Source organism: Xiphophorus couchianus, chromosome 4 (assembly GCF_001444195.1).
Source record: "Xiphophorus couchianus chromosome 4, X_couchianus-1.0, whole genome shotgun sequence".
In the NCBI taxonomy this organism is placed as follows: Eukaryota; Metazoa; Chordata; class Actinopteri; order Cyprinodontiformes; family Poeciliidae; genus Xiphophorus; species Xiphophorus couchianus.
In genome coordinates, this window is record NC_040231.1 from 21,618,077 (window position 1) to 21,644,517 (window position 26,441).

The window sequence follows — 26,441 nt, forward strand, 5'->3', positions numbered from 1 at the left end:
AAGACTGATGCAGACATGGTACACTGCCTCACAAAGTAAGCCAACGTGATCCGAGCAGGCACGCAACACCCCGGACACTCCATGAAAAATTCACATGTGCCTCAGTCATGTTGAAAGGCACAGCGGACACGCCTGCATCATGCCTGGACAATCCATAATGAAACTGTTGATCTGTGCTGCGTTGTAATGTACGGATTTGGACAGAAACTGTTTGTTTTTTTTCTCACAAAACTTAAAAACATGAATACAATAATCATTAGAATTAGGATCATGAATGTGAATCAGATTTTTCTATTTGTTTATGGTAAAATGCTCATGGCGCAAGTGATGGCTTTTAAAATTAAAAATGAAAGGCTTTACACTGTGTTCCAAATTATTATGCAAGTGATATTTTCTCAGGTTTTCTTAAATGGTCAGTGCAAATGATGGTCAGTATAATTTTCAAGTCATGAACTATTACAGTATTAATAAAATTTTACTGAACAAAGCTCCCCATGAGAACAGTTTTTTTTTCAAAAATAAAAAACTCAAAATGCTCTGTTCCAAATTATTATGCACAGCAGATTTTCTAAACATTTCGTGGATTATAAAGATCTGCAAACGGTCATTCTTTGAATGTGCAGCATTAAGTGGTCACATGTACTAAAATCAAAAGCTACTTCAATCAAAAACATCTTAAAAGACAGAGTTACATGTTAACATAGGACCTTCTTTGATATCACAGCACAATTTTTGCATCCATTGAACTTGTGAGTTTGTGGAAAGTTTCTGCTTGAATTTTTTTTGCAGGATGTCAGAATATTTTCCCAGAGCTGCTGTTTTGATATGAACTGCATTAAACCCTCAGATCTTCTGCTTGAGGAAACTCCAAAGGTTCTCAATAGGGTTGAGGTCAGAGGAGGATGGAGAAAAGAGTTTCTCCCCTTTTATGCCCCTAGCAGCCAATGACACAGTGGTATTCCTTGCAGCATTTATTGTCATGCATGAAGATGATTTTACTACTGAAGGAACGGCTCTTCCTTTTGGACCATGAAAGAAAGTGATCAGTCAGAAAGTCCATATACTTTGCTGAGGTCATTTTCACACATTCAGGGACTCTGAAGGGGCCGACCAATGATTCTCTCCCCATGATTTCGGCCCAAAGCATGACTCCACCACCACCTCCTAGCTGACACCACAGCCGTGTTGGGACGTGGTGGCCATCCACCACCAATTACTGCATCCATCTGGACCATCCAGGGCTGCACAGCAGGCATCAGTGAACAAGTCTGTTTGAAAATTAATCTTCATGTTCGGCTGGGCCCACTGAGACCGTTTCTGCTTGTGAGCTCTGGTTAGGGGTGGCTAATAGTAGGTTGATGCACCGCAAGCCTCTGGATCCTCCACCTTGAGGTTCCAGAGGCACCAGCAGCTTCAAATAACTGTTTGCTGCTTTGTAAGGGCATTTTAACAGCTGCTCTCTTAATCCAATTAATTTGTCTAACAGAAACCTTCCTCATTATGCCTTTATCTGTACAAACGTATCTTTGTTCTGAATCAGCCACAAATCTCTTCACAGTACGATAACGCTTCAGTTTTCGTTAAATATCTAATGTTTTCATACCTTGTCACGACACTATCTGATGATTTTCGTCAGCAGAGAGATTTTATCTCTTCCCCATATTGCTTGAAACCTTTGACCTGTTTAATAATGTGGAACATCCTTCTTATGTAGATTTCCTTTAATTGAGCTTCACCAGACAAACTAATCAAACCAGCTCTCTGAAATTAATTATAGTGATTCAAAGAGCCCTGACACACAATACCATCAATAAATTTAATAGAACAACAAAAAATGTCATCTTTATGACACTTGAATCCAATTTGCATAATAATTTGGAACACAGTGTAGTTCACCTTTTTGACTGAATGCAAACCTCAAGCAAAGATTTTCTGCAGTATTTACATCAAAGTGTAGATTTAAATGATCTTATTGACCAACGACATCGTTATTTCCAGAATATTTTTAGGAAAAATAACCTTCATTCTGAAGTTAGATGTTACAATGAGTAATGCAGTTATGAGATTGATTTTTTTTTGTTTTGTATTTTTGTGTCACACCTCATAATGCAGAAATAAATCAGGAAAGTGATTTTAAAAATGTACAACTGTGTTTATCGTTTATAATTATGATTGCTGTTAGGTATTTGGAGTTCATTGATCAGTTTAAATACATCACAACTTATTATATGTTTGGGGGTTATGGAACTGATTTATGATATGCGTTTGTGCAAAGAACCAAATCTCCTCTCCATACATTATCACTATTTTTTGTTCGCAGAGATTAGACAGATTAGACAATGGAATCTTTTTCTTAAAGGGAAAATAGGAAGAGCGACAAAGATACAATAGAGATATTAAAGCAAAGAGGAGAAAACTAGGCATGATTAGCTCTATTTAGTGTGTGGATTAGAATAATTAGGACAAAATTAAACGTCAAGTAAAAAGATTTGTAAGTCACTGGAGTCCCGTTCAGACGTGCTGGGTATCATGCTGAGTTTCAAGTGCTGTTAACTCGATACTAACAATTAAATGTCACACAACACCTTCTGTGCTTTTGGTTTTGTAGCTGCAATGTATTTGACCGTTGCTAGACTTTTATCACAAACTGGTTTGAACTGGCTTCAGAACGACTCTGGCCCAGTTTAGCAGCGTGTTCTTCCCAACTCTAAAACTTTTATATGTGGACGATTTAGCTGTCATTTTTCTGATGTTGCTTTTTGAGAGTCGTGGATAGGATAATTTTTTTTATTACCTTCTTTTTTTTTTTGTTGCAAGGAGACAATCTGGTGTTGTCTGTGTTCCTGTCCAAAATAACGGATCTCTGCTAGCAGCTGGCCGATACTAATGCAATTCTCCCTCTTGTCATTGAAGTCTGGAGACAAATTTTCCCCGACCACAAATCCAGCCATGTACTCTGACCTGAGCATGAGGAACATGAACTCATTACGCTGCCATTGAGTAATTTGATTTGTCTCTTGCTCACAACACAACAATTTTCCGCAAAACAGTTTAGCAGATTTGCACAGTCTGTAATGTAATCCTGTAATTTATGTTATATATGTCTTGTTTTCCTGGAACACGGCCTCGTTTAAAAATGACAATTCTAGTGAAGCACAGAAAGCCATAACTCACCTTGATGCAAATCAAGGAAAGGGGTGTCGTGCAACATCATATTGTACAAGTAAAGTTTTAAGTATCACAAATTAAGATTTTGTTTGATACTTGAAATATTGCTGTTATACAAATATTTTATTTGTGCAATATATCACATTGTAGCCTCTTTATGGGGTTCTTGAGTAACTAAATCTGAGTTGAAATAGACCATGAAACACCGGATGTGTGACTGAGATGAAGAATATCTACAGTGACAGTCTGGCGTCTCTTTCCAGTGACCATTGGGTCAGTGGCGGGATACTCTGGACAGGTCACCAGTCCATCACAGGGCTATTTCAATTATCCCTGGAGTCATCAAACTAATTGTAATGTCAGACAAAGATAACCTGAGTAAATACCAAATGCAGTTTTCAAATAATGAGGCTAAAAAGTCCATCAAAACCAACCTGGCTCTATGGTAAAGGCAAAGGTAATTTTATTTATATATGACATTTTCAGCAACAAGGCAATACAAAGTGCTTTACATGAATTAAAAGGAAATACAAACAAAATAACAAACCAAAGGAAAGAGGAAAAGAAGAAAAAGCTAATAATGTTGATCCAAAGTAAATAAGCTAGATAAATAAACTACCTTTACCTTTACCTTGAACATCTCTAAGAACAATGCATAATACCCTGACAAAACACACATGTCCATCTCTGAGACACTCAAAAGAGAAAAGATTTTGGAGTGGCCTAGTCAGAGTTCAGATTTAAATACAATTAATATGCAGCTCCATTACCTTAGACGTCCTGGTCATCCCCTAATATGACTAATTCTGTGAAGAAGAGTGGGCCAGAATTCATCGTCCACTCTCGTTGCCAATTATCTCAAATGCTTGAAAGCTATTCATGTGACAGTAGCATACGCAGTTACCAAATTTCAGGGGACAAATACAAAAATGGGGTGTAAAGGTATGTAAACCTTATTTCTACCATGAAACAGACAAAATATTAAAAAGAAGCACTGAAAAAGACAGATCTTTTGTGCTTTCTGCAACATGGGACTGAACAATAGTTCAAAGGCATACCTGACCATAAAAACGAAAACAAAATGTATCTATATGTCTATCTCTTGATTTTCTTCTTTTTACATTTTTTAGGTAAGGGACACAATTTCTACGGGATGAAGCTCTAAATAACTTGAGCCTTAGAATGATAAAATACATTCTTATTTATTGAAAATGACACTCAGATGTACAAACTCACCATGGGTCTGCGGTTTTCCACCAGGTGGATGCCAACAATTCCCAGAAACGCTCCAAAACTGAGCTGAAGAAACAAAAGAAATGTTTGTGTTTGTAATTTAAAACCCACCGGGTCACCTTATAACCTTTTTTATATATATATATAAAAAAAATTGTTTCACTCACGGTGATGCCGGGGTAATATCCAGACACGGACACGTTGTCAGTGCGAGTGGCTGAGACGAGACCGATGGTGAGGACCACCAAAGCCAACGCCAGCAGAGACACGGTCACCCACAGAGCCGTCTTCCTTCTGCGGACATAGAGACCTGAAAGCAGAATAAAACAGATAAAGACGGATGTCCAGATTTTGACATAAATGTGACTAAATATAGTGAAAATATTTCTGCACAAATCACGGAAAATGGATATATGACATGTATTTTAACCGTTGATAAACATAATTTTATATTTTATACAACTAAAGCACCTAGTGTTGTTGTTACACATTAGTTTTCAATTGTACAAACTGTTATGCATGTGATTCACTGACTGTTGCATTTGATTCATCGTGCAAAAGCATTGAGATTTGACTCCTGTTACCTTTTAAAATCCTTTACTTGCTGACAACTTGCTGTATTAATTTTTTTCCAACCTTTATAGGAATTATTGAGCATTTCCTTTCATTAAACCAACTTATAAAAGTGATTGCTCCTTCTTTACAGCAGGAAATAATCAAGAGGTGCCTCCCCAAGTATTTAGTTTATTCTGCTCCCTTTTTACACTTGAATAATTTAGAGTTTGAGTCTTTCGAAAACCTAAAGGTGCATTTGTTAACGCAACAGCAATATTAACTAGAAGAAGGCTGATGATCAGTTTCACGGGGAAAATGAAGAAACATGCTTAACAGTGTGAAGGATGCTGATTTTTAAAGTTAAGTTTACCTGCAGAATCCAGAGTTTCTGTGGTTGTTTGCTGACTGCTCTGTTGTGTTTCGGGCTGCTGCATGTTGCTTTAGTCAGGATGAGTTCAATCTAAAATAATAATTGAAAAAAAAAAACACAGTCCAGGTGGTTCCTCTTGTGCAGTCAACTAACACTAATTTGCTTCAAAATAGCGTCCTCATCCTGCGCGGAGTAACGCGACGGGTTCCTGTGTTTCCAATCCACAGAGCTGCAGGATGATCAGAGGAGGTTTCAGTCAGCTGACTCTATGAAAGGTCCGAAGGGTTCAACTTTACTTGTAGCCTGAGGGGAAGGGAGTTACACAGAGAGGAAGAAGAAGCCAATCAGCTCCCTGTGTCCCTCCAGTGGTGGATTATTCAAATATTTATCTTACATAAGTTTTATACAGCTTCAGTTGGATTGCTGTGGAAATTATTTACAGTTCTCAGTCTAATGATGCATAAAATTAGGTTTTATGAGGTTTTTATGATTATGGGAAAGAATAATTTAAACGAGTACAGCGCCCTCTACTGGAAAGCAATATATATCTGTGAACTGCTGAAGCTGTATTGACTGACAAACATCCCGTAACAAATACATTGAAACAAGAAAAGTTGAAATAAAAGTAACCTACATTCTTATTTACAGGCCTGATAAAAATAAATACACTTTAAAAGAAATTCATCATTTTTTCTTTTCTTTTTTGCAGCATCTCACAATGAAAATTTCAATTATAATTCATCAGCCATCCATTGTTTCCAGTTTTATTTTTTCAAAAATCGCTGCTGTCATCCTTATCACCCCCAGAAATTCCTGTAAAAATAGAGTAAACTGAAAAACGTCTACCTCAGTTTTTCAGGCAATCAGATTGTTTGGGAATTTTTAATTTGTTATCCTTTACAATTCATTATCCTTGGGGTGTAAAAGTAATCTGACACAAATTCCCATTACTGTTAATGGGAATTAACAAAATGGGAAAAAGAAGAGAACATCCCTTTAAACAGAAGTAAATTTGTGTGGACCTTTTAAAGTATTGAATGTGCGAGGACAACATAGCTACTGACCTAAACTTTATGGTCAGAGAAATAATGAAACACTTTTAAATATGTGCAAAACAGTAAAATGATACTTAGGATTAACACGCCTTCATAACAACCATTCAATTTAAGGTTTTTATTCACATCTTTAAGAGGGATTTCAATAATATTTAACATATTCAAATAATTATTTACATATCTAATGATTGACACATTGCTACTGTTTTTGTTTCAGCAAAAAGAGAAGATTATGGTGGAATTAAAAAATGAATGAGTACTTTGTAAATGCATAAACTAGAATATTAAGCATTAACCTCTTACATGATTAGCATGAAAAAATGTTAAACTAAAATAAAGGATTTATGAAACTAACAGCGACAAAAAGAAGAATCTTGTATGAATTGCAAGGGGTATAGATTAATTGAAAAACATCAAAACCACATTTGGATTAAATGCAAAATGGTGCATTTATTTGCTTAACATCTTTGTAGAAGAAAACAAACTTTAAATCATGTTGGAAACTAATGTGGTACACTGGGGAAGCAGAATGATGAAAAGTAGAAGAAATACATGCAAGCTGTAAGCCATGCATTGGTATGAAAAATAAACACTCTGCTGCTTGACTTTTGCTTTTCATTTAGTCTCATAGCGACTGAAGAACTTCACATTTTTTTTACTCCTAACTAGAACAGTTACATTGAGTGTTAGAAATAAATCTGTATATTTTGCAAAAAAACAAAACAAAAAAAGAGAGAAATGTTTTTAAAGAAGCCTGATGAAATATCAAATACCTTGGCGAACTGTCGAGCAATTTCTTACTCTGGAGTAAAGTTATTAAAAAGCACAATAATCCTATAAATATCTTTACATTATGCAATTCTTGAAATACAACAACAAAGAGAAGAATCATTGATGACATGAATTTTCCTTCACTGACTTCTTGCCTGAAAAGTGCTCAGTACTTATGACAGTTCCTGTACAATCACTCATATAGAGAAGAGAGGTTTCATGTTGAACTCTCAGCACAGCGTGCAGGTGGAGGACTTGGGCGGCTGCTCCAGGATGGATTCACGCCGCAGGTCGTTGGGCAGGGTGCCGCCGGGGCCCCACACGTTGAGCTCTCCGTAGATCCCGGTCTCGATCATCTCCTCCTGCCAGGGGATGGGGATGTTCCCTGTGGCGAACTCATCGAAAAATTCCTTGTCTATGTCTTCCAGAGCCACGCCTTTCACCGTGGAGAAGGCGCCGACGTTATCCAGGTCCTTGGCGTACACCGTCTTAGAGTCTGGCACGAAAGGGGGAGGAAGGATTCCTGAAGGGGACAGAAGGTTAAAGAGTTTGTCTTAGATAGTTTGATGTTGGAGACATTGATATTATAAGATGCACATCAGCAACAGGATATCTAATGTTCTAGTGTTTTACTTTAGTGAGCAACCCACTTAATATTTTACTCTAACAAAGGTTTAGTAAAGCTTGTACATTAAAATGTTCCAACTGATTTAGTTGAGTCTACTTTTCAATAACACCAAGGCTTTTAGCACCATATTTGGACTTGCTGACGGTCCAAACAGGGATGGTCAAAGCTGTGAAAGCACTGGGAAATGATCAGAACCTTGTGAATTTTAAAACTTGGTAATAAAGTGGCAGAATAACAGGTAAGTAACTACAGCAAAAGTGTATCCACACTGTTTGAAGAGGTTTTGGTCAACTGTCTGCATTTGTTTATATGGGAAAACACAGTTAACAGAATGATGAAGGTAAATTGTTTCCACGTGTCTTTTATTTAAGATAAAACTTTACTGTATTAGTGTAACATGGAAAAGGAATCCAATGAACTACAAAATGGACTTCAACTCATAAGACCATTAGATGACATCTAGCTCAACTGTGTTTGGCACCAGCTGAGAAAATGTTTCAGTCTCCCCAATTAGAGATATGAAATTGGTAAAACTCTTTCAAGAAAAAGGTTAGCCACCTACAAGTCCATATTGGAATAATTTTGTGTACTTTTACCTCTCTTGCTTGTTTCTTTTTATTCTTTTTCCCCCCTGCTGTTTTCAGAGTTCCTTTCGCTGACAGGTGGGCAGGGGATATGTTTAAAAACTTTTTTAAAATATAGAGCAGAAACGTCATTTTGGTGACACTAATAGCTTGTGTCTGGACATTTGTTTCTGTCACAAACTGACCTGCATTCAGTTTCCTCCAGTTAATATCCTGGAAGAAGGGGTGAGCCCTCAGCTCGTCACACGAGCCGTCCTTGAACCCGAACCTGTTGTCCACCTCCTTGCACAGCAGACCCTCGCAGATGGACCGGGCGCTCTCGCTGAACTTTTCGGAATAGGTTACGGGATCGTTCAGAATCCGTTTCTTCACCACCTTGTTCTCCACCTGATGCGACAAAATCAAACCTCTGCTCAAACTCCAAAATCAAGAGGCTCCTTGTTTATTCACGCACCCTTTCTTTTCAATCTACCTTCTCCCCGCGACTCCTGAAAGGTCCCTTAGCAGCCAGGAACTCATAGAGTGTGACTCCCAGAGTGAAATAATCCACAGAGTAGTCGTACTCTTCGCCTTTAAGAAGCTCAGGAGCCATGAAACCTGAACAGGAGAATCAGAAGTTCTCAGTGTTTAAACTGGAGCATCAATTTAGATTTGTTGTAATGAATGAAATAATAATAAACGCCAAACATTTATGTTACAAATATTTTGTTTAGTGTCTCAGTTGGCTAATGCTGTAGGAGATCTGTTAATAAAAAATAAGCAATTTAATCTTGAACCTAATCATTTTCCTTGTAATTTAGTTTTCTTAATTTAAGATCATGTCTCTTTAAGGCCGTCATTAAGTCAAAATGAAAAACATGACACAGACGGAGATTTTTAACCAAATCAAAATCCTCTCATTAGGTATAAAAAGAAAAGCCTGCATGATAACCGGAGCGTTATAGAATCTGTTTTGTTTGTTTGTTTGTATTTATAAGAACGTTCAGTTTCATGCACTGAAAATTATGACAAAATTTTAAAAAACACAAAAACTGAAGCACCATCTTAGCATTGCTCCTCCTTAGTTATAATTCAAATACTTATTTCTAACCCTACATAAAAACACATTTTATCAGTATGTATGCCAACTATCACTAAGATGTGCTTTATTATGTTATTTAGGAGCAAGAGTAATTTTTATTTAAAAAAAATATAAAACCTGATAACGTTCAGTTCAAATCCTCAAAATATAATCTATGACATTAGATAAGGATTAACTATATTGCTCTCACACATTCAGTTGCAGCCAAAAACCTTTGTTCAAAGAAGAATTTCTTAAGCTCACTGTGTAAATGTTTTGTCTGTACCTGGAGTCCCAGCATAGCCCTTGATTTTGAGCTGATCATCTGCCAGCTCCACGGCGAGACCCAGATCTGAGATTCGTACGTTACCTGTGAGAAAAAAAAAACAGCACAGAGATGCCAAGAGCTCACTCTCTAACAAACTTTATTTGCTATAAAAAATAACTATCAACTCTAAATGTAGAATGACAACACGAAACCATCTGTTTAGTGTGTTTTTGAATCTTTGTAAATCCAAAAGAAAAAGCTTAACTTTTCCCAGTTAAGCTCTTATTATGTTCTTGTAAGTATGCAGAAATGCGGTGCCTTGCAAAAGTTTTCATACTCCTTGAACTTTGTTGCTGCATTGAGTTTTATATAGTAAAAGGTGGTAAAACACAAATGTACGTCACAAGTTTCAGATTAGAACAAACAAAAGTTAAAGCATGTGCATTTTTCATCTGCGGCTCAACTTTGCTTTGCTCTGTCACATAAACCATTTAAGTAACATGACAGAATAATTCTACAAGTAAAAAGACTTCTGTTAGGTTATTGATATTTAACAATCTTGGGCAGATTTGAGTTATGAGATTTATTTGCAAGAAAGAATTTCACTTTCTACCCTTTTGCCATGTTTACAAAGCAATGGCACTTCATTTCCTATGAGTAAATGTTTTACATAACCAAAATCAACCGTGGGTTTTAGTCATTGGCTTAAACCTTTGGAAAATAAGGGGGAAACTAGCTTATGCTGATGAATTAGCTGCATTTAAAGTTTCTCCCTTTAGTTGAGTGCATGTGTTTCTGACCCTCATTGTCCAGCAGCACATTCTCTGGCTTCAGGTCTCTATAAATGATCCTCTTCTGGTGGAGGTGCTCCATGCCCTGGATAATCTGCGCCGCATAGTAACAGGCCCGTGGCTCATCAAAGCCTGGGTTGTTCTCATCCACATTGTAGATGTGATACCTGGAAGCAAAGTTATTGATCAGAGACAGGGAGGGAGATATTGTGTAATTTGAACTTCATGGAAGATGATATGAAACAAGAATAATAAAAAAGTGCAAAAGTGTTGATAGAAGTTCTAACCTCAGGTCTCCTCCATTCATGATGGTCATGACCAGACATAACTCGATTTTTGTCTGGAAGGCATAAGCCAAGGAGACAATGAACCTGCTGTGAACTCGGGCGAGGATCCTTTTCTCCACTATTGCCCCCTAGAGGCAGAAGAAGGTAGTACACGTAAGTAAACCGTCCTGGCCATCTTCATTCACAGGCTTCTTACTAATCCCCAGTCTAGCTTTGAGGAAATGTTGTAATTGTTCCTTCTACTATGTTGTAAGATTTCAAAGTTTCCCTGTAAGCCACCAGTTCAGTTGACTTAATCACACAGTGTGTTTTCCCCAGCTCTCAGTTTGTGCGCCATCTATAATTAAAAAGTTTTTTAAAAAGTAAAATTGTGAAAGACAAATGTATTTCTCTAACTTACTGGGTCTGGCAGTTGTATGTAGAATATTTCGATATAGACTCAGTAAATATTAGTAAAGCCAGTTTAATCAAGCTTCCACTGAAAATTATAATTTATTTTGGGAGTAATTTGTAGAGACAGTGTGCCTGAAATTTGACTCCAGCACATAAACGATCTACATTTAACATAGCTAGAAAATTATTTTCCTTTGTATGATTGCAACTGGTACATTTGATATGTCTTTCTAATCCTACATGTCAGTAAATTTGAGGCTCTTAAGTTTATTACACCTTTATCTATACTGAACACAGCTTGCATTGCATCAACAATACACAATGGATTCAGAATCTCTTACCTCATAACCTTTTCTTTTCTTTAACCTTTTCTTGTTGAGCTTTTTGCAGGCATACAGTTTTCCTGTGCCTTTCATCTGACAGGCAGACACTTCCCCAAAACCACCTTTACCCAAAACACGGAAATCCAAAAACCAGTCCTCTCCCACCGGCTGCATCTCCAGCCACTTCCACTGCAGGAATCTCTTCAGATACATGCTCTCCAGGAAGAAAGTGTAGGGCACTTCTTTGAGGAAGTCCGTGACGCTGTCCATGGTCGCATTGAAAAGGTCGTCGCCTGCTTCTTGGTGTTTCTCCTTGACCTTTGTGATGCCATTCTCCGGCAGAAAGGGGCAGTAATACTTGGCTTCGGGCTCCATGTACCGAGACAGGATCTTGCCGGCTTTACTGGCTCTGTCCTTGTCCTCAGCCATGTTATATTCCTCGATATCCTTCCAAAGACGGCAGGGGCCTTTATACTCATTGTTGGAGTCCAAGAACTCCTGGAAAAGCCGTTTGCCGATGGGCTGCTCCATGCAGACAGTGTTGAAGCCGAGGTCCAAGGTTTCACGCAGACCTTCACAAACTGTGATGTGAGGCAGCTTCAGGCGGGAGCGGTACTTCTTGTCTCGGTTGATGGCTGGATTGGCGGTGCCATCAAAGCTCCCACGTGCAGAGATGTATGCAGAGTTGGCCACCACTGTGGTCAAGCCACCAATATCCATGGTGATACAGAAAAAAAAAATCTATTCAAAGAGGTTTTAGCTGAAAGTCTATAAAGGAGGAAGTCCAAAACAAGAAGGAGAAAGTAGGGATTTATTCTTCCCTTAGGGATTTTAGAGGCAAAGTTTATCAGCCACCTATCATCCGCTCACTGCAGAGACCTCAGTGAGGTGATGACCAAAGCTCACAGCTTCTTCTCGCTCCTTCACACACATGCAGACACATGCAGATCTGCCTGACTCATCACCTTTCTCCAAAGGGATTTATCCACTCCGTTATCTCTCTAATGCTGCATCCTGTGCTTAGCCCATGTGCTCACTGCAAGAGACAAGGAGGTTGAAAACAAAGCAAGGAAAAGACAAGGGAAACAAAAGAAGCAAGAATACATCAAAGTTCATTACCTTTCAGACAAAATAATATGCATTTTCATGATTTCCTCATACATTTGATCAGAGCTTATTGCAGTTTCATAATGTAACTTCAGTCAGTATTTGTACAGGCTTTATAATGGTCTTAATGGTTTTCCTTTGGCTTTTGGTACTTTTTCTCCAATTCTGTATACCTACCCTCTTAAAAGTGTGTAAAAAACTAAGAAAGTGTGCAGGAGGAGAGCAGAAAAATAGGTTTAAAACCCTTTGTAGAATATATTAAATGTTTCTGTATTTCATATCTTAAGAAAACAGAAGAGGAGGAGATCCCAGACCAAGGACCTGAAAGTGAGATCATTCTACATTTGATCGTCTACACGAGGTGATTCTTTAAATTCAGGAGGCTTGCCATGCCTCAGTAATACAAAAATCAAAGTTAAATGGCAAATATTCCTCTGACAAAGGTCAGATGCAGAAGCACTGACAGAGAAAGACAAAACACGGTCAACTTCTCAAAAACCTACATGTGATGAAGCCTATTGTAATAAATCTCTCTGTGTCATTAAATCCTAAAACTCTCAGCGTACTTAACTGAAAATAAATGTATAATTTCAGTCACTCCAAAACTGTCTAAATGCAAGAACATTTTTAGAACTGCTTTTATTCTGGCCAGATCTCAACCGATAGAATTTAAACATGTGTTTTTTAAAGTTTATTGAACATCCAATAAACACTGATTTGAATGGCGCAAAATGGAAAAGTTTCACCTTAAAATATTATTTTATCATCATTACTTTATAGCTTACTACTTTACTTTATAGAATGTCCTAACGAACAATGCAACTATACTTGTAAAAGACAAACGAAATCCTATAAAAATACGGCCACACATGTGAAAATGTCTATCAGTGAGCTGTTAACCGTCTCCTCCCACTAATAGGATGATGAAGTCTTTCAGAGATGTGCTGACAGCAAAGTTTGTAGGTTATCAGCTTATGCAGGTCTGCTCTCATGCTTGCACACACACACCATGACACGTGTTCATTCATGCTGAGCGTCACGCCGATGTTAGACAGGGTTTCCACAACTCCTGGGAACCAGACGTTTAATGGGCCATCACGTGGATTTATGCATGTGAAGCTGCTCCATTACATGCTTCTGAAGTGCAAAACATGAGGAAAAAAATGTCATTACAATTAATTTTTCTTCATTTGAGATCTCTTTTGTTCAATTCTCACAAAAAGTGCTAAATATTTTAATTATTTAAATCTTAAATTCTTAAATTATTTAAATAAACTCCCATGGGCCCACCACCCGTGGGAGGGGCCAAAGGGGTCGGGTGCACTGTGTGATGGGTGGCGGCCAAGGGAGGGGACCCTGGCGGTCCGATCCTCGGTTGCAGAAACTGGCTCTTGGGACGTGGAATGTCACCTCTCTGGTGGGGAAGGAGCCGGAGCTAGTGCGTGAGGTCGAGAGGTTCCGGCTAGAAATAGTCGGTCTCACCTCGACGCATGGCTCTGGTTCTGGAACCAGTCTCCTTGAGAGGGGCTGGACATACTTCCACTCTGGAGTTGCCCAGGGAGAGAGACGTCGGGCAGGAGTGGGCATACTTGTTGCTCCCCATCTCGGCGCCTGTACGTTGGGGTTTACCCCGGTGAACGAGAGGGTAGCATCCCTCCGCCTACGGGTGGGGGGACGGGTTCTGACTGTCGTTTGTGCTTACGGGCCGAACGACAGTTCAGATTACCCACCCTTTTTGGAGTCCTTAGAGGGGGTACTGGAGAGTGCTCCTCCTGGGGACTCCCTTGTTCTGCTGGGGGACTTCAACGCTCACGTGGGCAACGACAGTGAGACCTGGAGGGGCGTGGTTGGGAGGAACGGCCCACCCGACCTGAACTCGAGCGGTGTTCTGTTGCTGGACTTCTGTGCTCGCCATGGATTGTCCATAACGAACACCATGTTCAAGCATAAGGGTGTCCATATGTGCACTTGGCACCAGGACACCCTAGGCCGCAGTTCGATGATCGACTTTGTCATCGTTTCATCGGATCTGCGGCCGTATGTCTTGGACACTCGGGTGAAGAGAGGTGCGGAGCTGTCCACTGACCACTACCTGGTGGTGAGTTGGCTCCGGTGGTGGGGGCGAAAGCCGGTCAGATCTGGCAGGCCCAAACGTGTTGTGAGGGTCTGCTGGGAACGTCTGGCGGAATCCCCTGTGAGACGGAGCTTTAACTCCCATCTCCGGCAAAACTTCGAACACGTCCCGGGGGAGGTGGGGGACATGGAGTCTGAGTGGACCGTGTTCCGTGCCTCCATTGTCGAGGCGGCCGATCGGAGCTGTGGCCGCAAGGTTGTCGGTGCCTGTCGCGGTGGCAACCCTCGAACCCGTTGGTGGACACCTTCGGTGAGGGATGCCGTCAGGCTGAAGAAGGAGTCCTATCGAGCCTTTTTGGCCTGTGGGACTCCGGAAGCAGCTGATGGGTACCGGCGGGCGAAGCGGCATGCGGCTCGGGCGGTTGCTGAGGCAAAAACTCGGGCGTGGGAGGAGTTTGGAGAGGCCATGGAGAAAGACTTCCGCACGGCTTCGAGGCGATTCTGGTCCGCCATCCGGCGTCTCAGGGGGGGGAAGCGGTGCAGCACCAACACTGTTTATAGTGGGGATGGTGTGCTGCTGACCTCTACTCGGGACGTTGTGGGCCGGTGGGCAGAGTACTTCGAAGACCTCCTCAATCCCACCAACATGCCTTCCACTGAGGAAGCAGAGCCTGGGGACTCTGGGTTGGGCTCTCCAATCTCTGGGGGCGAGGTCGCCGAGGTGGTTAAAAAGCTCCTCGGTGGCAAGGCCCCGGGGGTGGATGAGATCCGCCCGGAGTTCCTTAAGGCTCTGGATGTTGTAGGGTTGTGTTGGTTGACGCGACTCTGCAATATCGCATGGACATCGGGGGCAGTTCCCCTGGACTGGCAGACTGGGGTGGTGGTCCCCCTGTTCAAAAAGGGGGACCGGAGGGTGTGCTCCAATTATAGAGGGGTCACACTCTTAAGCCTCCCTGGCAAGGTCTATTCAGGGGTCCTGGAGAGGAGGGTCCGTCGGATAGTCGAACCTCGGATTCAGGAAGAGCAGTGTGGTTTTCGTCCTGGTCGTGGAACACTGGACCAGCTCTACACCCTCAGCAGGGTCCTGGAGGGTGCATGGGAGTTCGCCCAACCAGTCTACATGTGTTTTGTGGACTTGGAGAAGGCGTTCGACCGTGTCCCTCGGGGAGCCCTGTGGGGGGTTCTCCGGGAGTATGGGGTACCGGGCCCTTTGATACGGGCTGTCAGGTCCCTGTATGACCGGTGTCAGAGTCTGGTCCGCATTGCCGGCAGTAAGTCGGACTCGTTTCCGGTGAGAGTTGGACTCCGCCAGGGCTGCCCTTTGTCACCGATTCTGTTCATCACTTTCATGGACAGAATTTCTAGGCGCAGCCAAGGTGTTGAGAGGATCCGATTTGGTGGCCTTAGGATCTCATCTCTACTTTTCGCAGACGATGTGGTCCTTTTGGCTTCATCAGATCGTGATCTGCAGCTCTCGCTGGATCGGTTCGCAGCCGAGTGTGAAGCGGCCGGGATGGGGATCAGTGCCTCCAAATCCGAGGCCATGGTCTTGAGCCGGAAAAGGGTAGAGTGCCTTCTCCGGGTCAGGGGGGGTGTCCTGCCCCAAGTGGAGGAGTTTAAGAATCTCGGGATCTTGTTCACGAATGGGGGAAGAAGGGAGCGGGAGATCGACAGGCGGATTGGCGCAGCGTCTGCTGTCAAGCGGGCGCTGTACCGGTCCGTCGTGGTGAAGAGAGAGCTGAGCCAAAAAGCGAAGCTCTCGATTTACCGGTCGATCTACGTTCCCACCCTCATCTATGGTCATGAGCTTTGGGTCATGACCGAAAGAACGAGATCGCGGATACAAGCGGCCGAAATGGGTTTTCTCCGTAGGGTGGCTGGGCTCTCCCTTAGAGATAGGGTGAGAAGCTCAGTCATCCGGGAGGGACTCAGAGTAGAGCCGCTGCTCCTTCACATCGAGAGGAGCCAGTTGAGGTGGCTCGGGCATCTGGTCAGGATGCCTCCTGGACGCCTCCCTGGTGAGGTGTTCCGGGCACGTCCCACCGGGAGGAGGCCCCGGGGAAGACCCAGGACACGCTGGAGGGACTATGTCTCTCGGCTGGCCTGGGAACGCCTCGGGATTCCCCCGGAGGAGCTAGAAGAAGTGGCTGGGGAGAGGGAAGTCTGGGCCTCCCTTCTGAAGCTGCTACCCCCGCGACCCGACCTCGGATAAGCGGAAGAAGATGGATGGATGGATGGATGGATGGATGGATGAATCTTAAATTCGGAGCCTGAAATCAGGAATGTTGATTGTCGTTAATATTGTGAACCCAAAGATGAACACTTTAGTTATTCAGACAAACAAATGAAGTTCAAAGTTCATATTATTTTTACTAAAGATTTATAAATCCAAGTAAGTTCAACACAAAAGAAGATTTGAATAAAAAAATGGAAATGACAGCAGAAATAAAATACAAAATTAAATTTAAAAAACCCTCAAACAAATGGAATATATGAAACTAATAAATATAAACAGTAATGTCTGATGGTGATACATATTAACATTGCACATGTTTTGATAAATTTACATTTCAGTGTAAAAGCTCTTCCTTTTAGTGCCGGGTGGAACAGGGCAAAGCAGGCACATCATTTTTGACATTCAGAGGATGAGTGCTGGCATTTTTTCTTCAGATAACACCAGTGAATAATAAATTATCAAACGTAATTCTACTGAAACATTTTCAATGTCTTTGTTGTCATTAGTGCAGTCTAACGTACCCGAAAAACAAGATTTCTGGGCAGATTTAGTCAGTTTTCATGAAACTCTCAGTAAGGAAAGGATGAGATTAAACCAAAGTACCAAAGTTATGTTAATCAGCAGAGATCTTTGACTTCAAGGTCTGTGATCATTGATGCCTCAAATCACAACAGAGAAAGTCCAAACAGTAATGTCATAGCATCTATAAAGAAAAACTATAAATAGGCAAACATTTATATGGAGAACTGTTAAGATTTGGTCCATTGATTTTCAAAGTTAATGTGCAAAATGAGACAATATTGAGCTCAGCATGAGAAAATGTAATAATGAACATACCGTAGAGACAAGATTAACAGTCTAAGTATTAACAAAAATCCTCCAGTGGAAATATTGTAAGAATTTCTCTTTTGTATTTACTATTACAATCAGCAGTAGTGTTGGATCAGAGAGAAATGGATTTGAAGCAGACTAAATCCATCTTTAAAAAAAAGTAAGACTTCATGTGATATTGCAACCAGCTCTAGTAAAGTCACAGAGGAATGGTTTTTTTCAGCCCTGATGTCAGTGTGGTCACGTGACCGTTTTGCGTTCGGGGCGAGGAACCCATTTGTGTGTCGTGATTCTCCACAGCAGCGGAGCCAGCAGCAAGCTGAGGGTGGTGACGCTGAGGACCAGCAGGTACACCTGAACAGAGACAGGTAGTTTTACTCTCAACATTCGCGGTTTAGTTGTTAACATCGCTTTAAATGCTCGAAGGCTGACCTCCTTCATCTAGAGTGCATCTATACAGTGATCAACCACAGAAAAGAGATAAAACAAGCAAATCCATCCTTAACTTTAACTGTGATATAAATTTATCCTCTAACATTTACAAAGTTCTGCTTTTAGTCACTTTAATTGAGTAAAGACATGTATTATATGGCAAGACGTTTATATGTTAACATTTTAAGTACCAGCGAGCCTTTTAAAGCTAATTAAATTCCTAAAAAGTATCACTTGGACTATACATATCATCTAAATTTTTAATTTATACTTTCAGGTGTCACATTTTACTGACTTTGTAGTTATTAACAGATTAGTGCAAGTTCACACTTGAATACAAGTTGTAAAAGTGCAGCTCACACGGATTAAAACTGAAATAATTCATGTTTGTGAGTCATCAATGGCACATACTGTAAAACATAATTTAAAAAATGCATCAGCTGACATTATTTAAATGATGCAAAAGATAAAATAAAATTCTTGTGACAAATCTTGTTAAATACTGGCAGATTACATTATGCCTCAACATTAATATATTATTTTGCTGACAGAAACTAAGAAAAGCATAAAAATCATAAATGAAATGTAGTCTGCAAAGAAAAAAAACTAATTGTGGTCATTTTCTAAGCACTAAAGTTGCTTTTGTTGTCTACACCTATCAGACAGAAAACTCAAAAAAAGCACAATGTTTTTTAAAATTTCCTTTGAGCTGATTTGTTGGATGTTTCATGGACAGACTGAGCTCTAGACTCACTCTCTGACAGGAATTGACAATTTTCTGTTTAACTACTTACAGTCTTTAGAATTAAAAATAAATCTAAATTGCCAACCTAAGCCTCTAAGAAACCATGAATCGGAACTGGCCGAGAAAAACCTGATGCAATTCTTCTAAACAGACCAAAATTTCATCCAGCTCATCACTCACTTCCCTGGAGATGATGCCGGCTCGACGTGCGCGGCTCCCCAAGACAAAGGAGAATTCGCTGACCTGAGCCAGACCAGCTGAGACGATCCACCGGATGTGTCGGGAACTCGGAGGCAAGATGGTGGACAGCACCAGCACAGCCATGACAAACTGGAGCAAAATGAGAGAAGTTAGGAATGAGGAAACTTCATCAGGACAGACTGAGAATAAAAACAAGGAATTGCTGAACCTTCATAATGACGAGTGTGAGCGTCAGCACCAGCAAGATGGTGAGCTCATACAACACAAATGTAGGGAACACGTGAAGACCTGCAGCATCAAACAGAAAAAGGAGGAGGATTCAGCACAGTCTACATGTGAAAATCATAAAAAAGTGAAGCAAGTATCACAGAAAGACCATAATATTCAGCCTAACCAATAGAGGCAAAGAAGATGATGGCGAGAAAATCTCTGATTGGCTCGATGCACCCCATGACCTCGGTTGTGACCATGTGACCTTGCGATGAGAGCAAAGCTCCTGCCAAGAAGCAGCCCAACTCCATGGAAACATCCAGAAACTCTGTGAGCTAAAATACCAAACAAATTAGCCTCTTAACTATAAGTTGAAGATGGGACAAAAGAATTTGTCCCATTTCTTTTAAATTTGTCCAAATTTCTTTTAATCGTACCGTCAGCATGAAAAAGACAAACGCTGTCATCCCCAGTACCAGGATCTCCTTGTTGCCTTTGCTCTCAGAGTGAAGTTTCTTGTAATACGGACCAATCAGGAAGGATTTGAGCACCAAACAAAGCAAAAAAACAGCAGCCAGTGACACCAGGACCTGAGACAGGAGCTTCAGCACTCGCAGACCTCCAAACAGAAAGCTGGTTCGAACAGAGGAAACAAAACATTTACAGGACTGTAAGTTGGAGAAGGAGGAATTTACCATGAAGAAACAATAAATTACAACTTGCTTACCTGTCCAAGTCCCCGCTCTGGGCCTGGATCAGAGTGGGCATGACAGCAATGAAGAGGCCAAGCTGGACATCCTGCATCACCAACATCCCGAGGAGAACGCTGCTGTAGTCCAGGTCACCTGTCAAACACACACACCAGTGTTTAAAACATTGAATCAGTCAGTAACTGGAGGAAAGCATTTCTGATTTGATGATGTCAAACTTTCTCTATCAGCTTTGTGTCTCTACATTTTAAAGTCATCAGAAAAAAAACTAGAATATAATGAGAATTTTATTAGCTGTCCAAGTCAAAATCATCCATGTGACATATATTGTACCAGCTGCAAGAACAGAACCATAAAAGCTTAACTGTGTAACAGGATTTCCCAAATTAAAAGGATTTAAATACATCCTATGTTCATGGTCAACAGGTCATCCAACCCTTTGTTGCTAATTTCATATAAAAGTATGCAGAAAATTAAAAAAAAGACATTTCTACATACCTTCTCTTTCCACCCTGCTTCCTCCTGCCAGAAATCGTGACACCAGTGGAGTGCTGGACAGGGACAGACAGGTGGAGACGAAGACCGTCTGGGTGGGGCGAATATGGAGAAGCTGACCCCACAACAACCCGGCCGCCACCATCAGCAGGCTCAGATAGCATGACCCCTGAACTGAGGTCTTCCATACCTAAACACACATAACAAAAGAAGAAGTCATCTTCTTTCAAACACCAAAACTGAGGACTAACAGTACTATTCTACTTTAAAGGAACTTTTTATAATATATTTCAATTACTCATTTAATGAGAACTTGTATTTGGGTTTATAAGAAGTATGTTATTTTCTATAATATTCCAATGTTATGGGCAAAGATTTCATTCTCTAGATACACAAAGCTGGTACAGATGTACTCTAAAGATCTTGGAGTTGTAATAGCACTAAAAGGTGGTGCTACACAATTTTGACTCATATGGCTAAATAAAATTTTTTTCAGCTTTTCATTTAGAAAACAAATTAAAACAACTCCAAAATGTATTAATAAAACTACCTTTTTCACTCTTGCATAAAATATTGACTTTTGATCTGACATTCATTATAATATATTTATATTACCAGATGACACAATGATTGCATGTCAATGTTATGACATAAAACTAACATTGCTGCAAATGGAGCATCTTGCTTATCATTGTACAAGAATAATCAGCAGTAAGTAAAACAATTAAAGAAAGCAATCATCACCATCGGTTTTTGGCCCAAACTCTTTCTAATTTACCTTTTGAAGGCGCTCAGGTGAAAACTCCAGTCCCACCACAAAGAGAGTGAAGAACACACCCAACTCCCCCAGAGTCTCCACCTGAACTATGGACTGCAAGAAGAAAAGCCAGTTGTGATTTTTAGTTTAGTAAAAGTCATTGTTCTTTAAGCCTCTGCAGTCGTGACGCACAGACACAAACCTTGATGCTGTTGAGTCCAGAAGGGCCGAGCAGGACCCCACAGATGATATATCCAAACATAGGCGGAAGACCCACCAGAGAGCAAATCCAACCACAAGGCAGAGAGAGCATCACCACTGAAACCAGGTCCTGTTGATAAAGTCATTTAAATTAATGACTGATTTAAGACTGCATTAATGCAGTCTTTCTACTTCTTCTACAGCCTGGATAAAACCAGTATCATTAGAGAAGAAAGCAGCGACTAACCTTGATGAAGTGATGGTCTGCTCTGGGCATCGTGGAGTCTCGTGGTTTCGTCAGAACATACTGGTTATTCTGAGAGTCGATGAGCATGCTGAGCCCCAAGTCATCCTCCACCTCTTTCTGTTTGGATTTGTTCTTCGTTTTCCCTCCTTTTTCCTCATCCTCTTCCACTCTTAGCACTGCTTCGACATTCACTCCCTTCATCTACACGAAGTAGAGTGTATATGCACAACTATTGGTTCTGGGTATAACAATAACTGAGTGCACGTTCTCTGAAACTTAGCAGCCAAACTGAGCAGACCTGTTTGTTGTTGTCAAAGGCATGCTCTTCGATCTCCTCCTCTAGGCGGTCAGCTGCCTTTCTGACGTCCTCCAAAATCTCCTCCAAGATGGACAGAGTCTTGTTCTGGGCCAAAGCGCTCTTAAGAGCTTCTTGCTGATGCTTCTCTGCAGCCACCAGCTCCACGTACTCCTGTTCTTCCTGAAATATAACAACACAGCCCAACAAACACTCTAATTTACTGGCAAAAAGATTGAAGAATCAAAGTTCTTTTCATATAGCGAGTGGATGTTTAAAAAACTTAATCCACCTGATTGCAACACATTATTCTACTCAATTTCAGAAACACATATTTAAAGTCAACTTCAAATGAGCACAGACTTTTTTGTTGAGGGCAAATCTGCCACATTCTCTTTAATCTGATGATGCATTTTTGCTCATCTTTTGAGAAAAAACATCCAAAAGGAAAACATGTGGACTAACCATACAGAAAAATAAACCTTTATTTCAACTTTCATCTGATTAAAAACATCTAAAACAAAATTATCTTTTCATGTTTATGATGCAAAATGCTCATTAATATTGCAACTTTTAACACTAGTAATGTTCTACCTTATTTTGAAATGAGAAAAATGATCATATCTCGTTTTTTTACTGAGAGGACAGAGTTGTTTATATTAGGTTAACCCGCTCATTTTTGCATTGATTACAAAGAAAATGTGGAGTGTTGTTTTCACCTTTTATTTGACTAGTTATGCTGCTGTTTAGAGGGCCGCCATACCATTAGGAAAGTCAACCAGAAAACATATGCATTTCCTTGCAAGTAAAGGATCCATAAAACTCTGCAGATTTTACTTTACCTTTATGGCTGCCTCTCTGAGGGCCTCCAGCCTCTGTCTGCTGCTGTCCTTCATATTGACCACATCCTTGTAGTCTCCCTGCAGCACCCTCTGCAGGCCGTGCACCGCCTGGAACACCAGGTGCTCACTCTCATTCAGCTCCTTCTGAAAAACCTCCAGAGTGTGAACCTAAATGCAAATGAGTAAAGATTAAAAAAAGAAGAAAATCAGAAACTCTTTAATTAATGTAATTCTACCTGATCTTAATGTGGTACGTTTCATGAATAGGATATCCAGATATGAATCTTAATATATATAAATTCAATATACAAGTCAAAAAGGCTATTTGGCCAGTTATAAACAAATAAAATAAGTAAATTAATGACATTTTTCATTTAATTTTCAGAAATAAAGATATTTATATCTAGAAATACATTTTCTTTTTTTTTCTTTTTTTTTTTTAGATTTTTGGACATTTGAAACATCAGTTAGCTAGAGATAATTTCATGTAATTGTGAAGTTATTCTACAGAAAAAGTTTTCCTAATAAACACACAGTTTTAATAAACAGGAAGTGCTAGAGCTCTGATTAAGTCATCTGAGTAAATGTAAACATTAAAACAACAGCAGAGATTTTTCACACATCTACCAGGAAAAAGCAGCTTCATCCATTGACTTAGAAATAAAGTTGTGGTTTCCATTTTTAACATGTTTTACCTAACTGACTTTAAGGTATGCTTACTTCTGCTATGAAATAATTGGGCATGTGATGTTTCAACATAGTGCCAAGCCCCTCCCTTGTATTGACTGTCTAACAGGTTATTATCTAGGCTTAACTCCTGCTTCGGTTGCTTATATACATGTGTGTTTAGTCTGCTTTGTTTTGCCATCCTTCCTCCTTCACCCTTGACTAAAACAAAGACCAAGGAGCGTCGAAAACCTACGAGAACTAGCTGAACACATTTTAATTCCAACATTATTATGACTTCAACAAACAAAAAAAAAAAGGACCATCCGGTGGTTCGTAGAGTGATACCTGGAAGTGCTTCTCTGGCTCTGTAAGGCTTTGGTCTTTCCCAACAGCCGCCGCAACGGCTGCCAGCTTGTTGATGGCCACATTCTTCTGCCGCAGCAGACCCGCCAGCCGCTTGCAGTTGTTGGTCACCCAGCTGTGGCCCTGCACTGGCGCTTTGCTCCGATAGAGCTTGATGGCATGCCGGGCCACCTGCTCCTTTGGCAGCACAGCGAGTGCCTCAGTCAGACCGAGGCACAGCAGCCAGCACAGAACCTGCATCCAAACTGCTTCACTACGGTGAGGAGTTTGAGGAGAAATGCAAGACCTAGGAGAGGGACAGAGCGGCACAGATTGCATAGTGCTGAAAGCATTAGAAGCAAAATCCCACTCATCACACTGACAGTCGAAGCTTCATGTTTGCATCTGCTACAGATTGTGTTTTCAAATACAACCCAGAATTTTTACAGTTCATCCTACTTCAATTTAGATTTTAAAGGCTGCTTAGTAGAAACACATGATGTTCCTGAAATATCATATTCAGAGACTGTTGTACTTAATATAAGTTGCAATATTATATGTTGTATATTTGCAGGTGTTACAAATATACAGCAATAACAAAAGTATAAGTGTTCCGTATCTTTAAATCAATTCCCATCATCAACTGCAACAGTAAAATTAGATACAGTTTGAGAAATTTTAAATAACACAAGTTTTTTTGAGCATTTCTGACAATTCTTTAAGTGGGTGTTTTCAAAAGAACACAGATTGTGGACGTGTATCTCCTGTCACACCATCGTCACTTTTTTGAAGGTGTGGCTACAACAGAAATGATAGCAAACAGAGCAGTGATGTGACAGGACACCTTACCTGTTTACATTCCAGTGCTACCTGTCTTTCCAAGAATACCTAAATTGACAAAGCAAGAAGAATACTAAACACGAGAGGCAGTTAATGATTATATTTATCAATTCAATTATTAGCATTTAGCTGAATGTATTAAACTCACAGTTGATTTTACCTTCAACAGCATGAGTCAAGCTGAGATTTTCTAACTTTCAGAATCCCTCCTCTTCTCCTTCCTTCAATTGAACTGCTGTCACTTTACTGGAGTTGCTAGACATCAGGAGCACCGTTGTTCAGATCTGGACTGCAGACTGAAAAAACATCAGAGCACAAACATGTCACTTAAGGCTTTAGTAGTGTCATGTGCAATGAAACATATTATGAGTGTGAAGAGGAAAAATACGCTACAAAAACACATTTTCAAAAATACTCCTCAAAATCTGATTTGATCTTTATCAATGCTTTTTTATTTTTTTCGCTTTTATTTACTTGCTTCCGGCTCACTAAATATGTGACAAGAAACCATAGCAGAAAACCTATTGCAATAAAACAAGTGAATATACTTCAGTCCTGGCAATATGTCAAGTACACAGGTTGTTAGTCACTCACAGAGCAACACAGAGACATACAGGACAAACCACACGTGCATTCCTACCTAGGGCCAATTTAGGGAGACCAATTATTCTAACAACATATTTTTCGACTGTGGAAGGAAGCAGGAGTACCCAGAAAAAACACATGGGGAGAACAAACTGCACCCAGGTTGAGATTTGAACTCAGGATCTTTTTTGCTGCAAAGCAACAGTGACAACAGTTGATGGCATTATTTTCCACTAAACGCAGTGTTTTTCAGATACACTGAGATTTTTTTTTATTTTATCCAAAACAGGGTAATTTTGTATTAGATAAAGCCCAGCCTTAAAATGTTAATTGTAGATTGGCTACAGCTGGACTGGATTGCAGATTCATTAAACTCAATTTAATTGGATATCTTTTTATTCAGTTAATAAAAATAGAACAAAAAATAGCTAGTTTTATACTTTTTTGCGTTCTCAGACATTTAGATTGTGTCTATTCTAACTTTCTTAAAGCTTTGAATAAATGTCTTGATCATGGGATGACAATAAATGCTTTACATCATCTTTGACAAATATTCATGTGTTTCAAATTGTATTCAAAAATCCAATGTTGATATAGGTGACATCTGAGTTTGCAAAGTGTCCTTTCAAACTTGAGGTCAGTCCCATCTAAGATTATTTAAATGACAATAAACGGACTGTTTCCACAGAATAAGAAATCCAAAATTTGAACACATATTTGTTTTCAAATCAATGTTTCACAAATCACTAACTACGTTTTTAAGTAATTCTTACTCAGCGTCCCTATTGTGACAATTATGGATATTATACTGCTGGAACTGGAGCCAAGATCCCCAATGAAATCAATGGATTTCAATGGACAAGCGGTCTTTAGTTTATTAATCAAACTTTAACGACAAAGTTAGCCAAGATATTAATAAGCAGATACACGCACGCATTCAAACACGCCATAGATATAAATTAGACATACCAGAAGACACAGCAGTCGGTAAAAACATCCATCAGGCTGACGCGGTGTACGGATTATTAAAGAAAAGCTGTAACTACTAGGGAAGAGAGTCCTCGCTCTTGCCTCTCAGCAGAGGAAGAAGTGGACAAGAACAATCGTGTAGTTGTGCCGCACCGACACCGACAGAGA

The 26,441-nt window shown here is 40.2% G+C and overlaps 3 protein-coding genes across 4 annotated transcripts in view; all 3 read right to left on the minus strand.

Moving 5' to 3' along the window:
• tmem255b (transmembrane protein 255B) overlaps nt 1-5,647 on the minus strand; it is an 18,574-nt gene extending 12,927 nt beyond the window's left edge. The window contains exons 1-3 of one of the 2 annotated variants that reach the window (XM_028014179.1): nt 5,327-5,647; nt 4,569-4,711; nt 4,405-4,467 (exon numbers count right to left, since the gene is read on the minus strand). In XM_028014179.1, the coding sequence (XP_027869980.1) occupies nt 4,405-4,467; nt 4,569-4,711; nt 5,327-5,390 (270 nt within the window). In that variant the 5' untranslated portion in view covers nt 5,391-5,647. The remainder of the gene's footprint in view (nt 1-4,404; nt 4,468-4,568; nt 4,712-5,326) is intronic. The other variant, XM_028014180.1, reaches the window with a different exon arrangement.
• Nucleotides 5,648-6,514: 867 nt separating this feature from the next.
• grk1a (G protein-coupled receptor kinase 1 a) lies at nt 6,515-12,530 on the minus strand. The gene is made up of 7 exons (XM_028013974.1): nt 11,505-12,530; nt 10,771-10,898; nt 10,493-10,650; nt 9,711-9,794; nt 8,837-8,961; nt 8,550-8,751; nt 6,515-7,675 (listed from the first exon to the last, which is right to left on the minus strand). Exons 1-7 carry the CDS (start codon nt 12,204-12,206, stop codon nt 7,383-7,385), a joined length of 1,692 nt encoding a protein of 563 aa, XP_027869775.1. The 5' UTR covers nt 12,207-12,530; the 3' UTR covers nt 6,515-7,382.
• A 4,481-nt stretch (nt 12,531-17,011) lies between these two features.
• tmco3 (transmembrane and coiled-coil domains 3) lies at nt 17,012-26,415 on the minus strand. The gene is made up of 16 exons (XM_028014982.1): nt 26,274-26,415; nt 24,880-25,015; nt 24,729-24,767; nt 23,883-24,186; nt 22,869-23,036; nt 22,030-22,209; nt 21,732-21,932; nt 21,486-21,614; nt 21,305-21,397; nt 20,530-20,716; nt 20,049-20,166; nt 19,759-19,954; nt 19,506-19,656; nt 19,320-19,399; nt 19,091-19,240; nt 17,012-18,087 (listed from the first exon to the last, which is right to left on the minus strand). Exons 4-16 carry the CDS (start codon nt 24,138-24,140, stop codon nt 17,974-17,976), a joined length of 2,025 nt encoding a protein of 674 aa, XP_027870783.1. The 5' UTR covers nt 24,141-24,186; nt 24,729-24,767; nt 24,880-25,015; nt 26,274-26,415; the 3' UTR covers nt 17,012-17,973.
• Between the last annotated feature and the right edge of the window lie 26 nt (nt 26,416-26,441).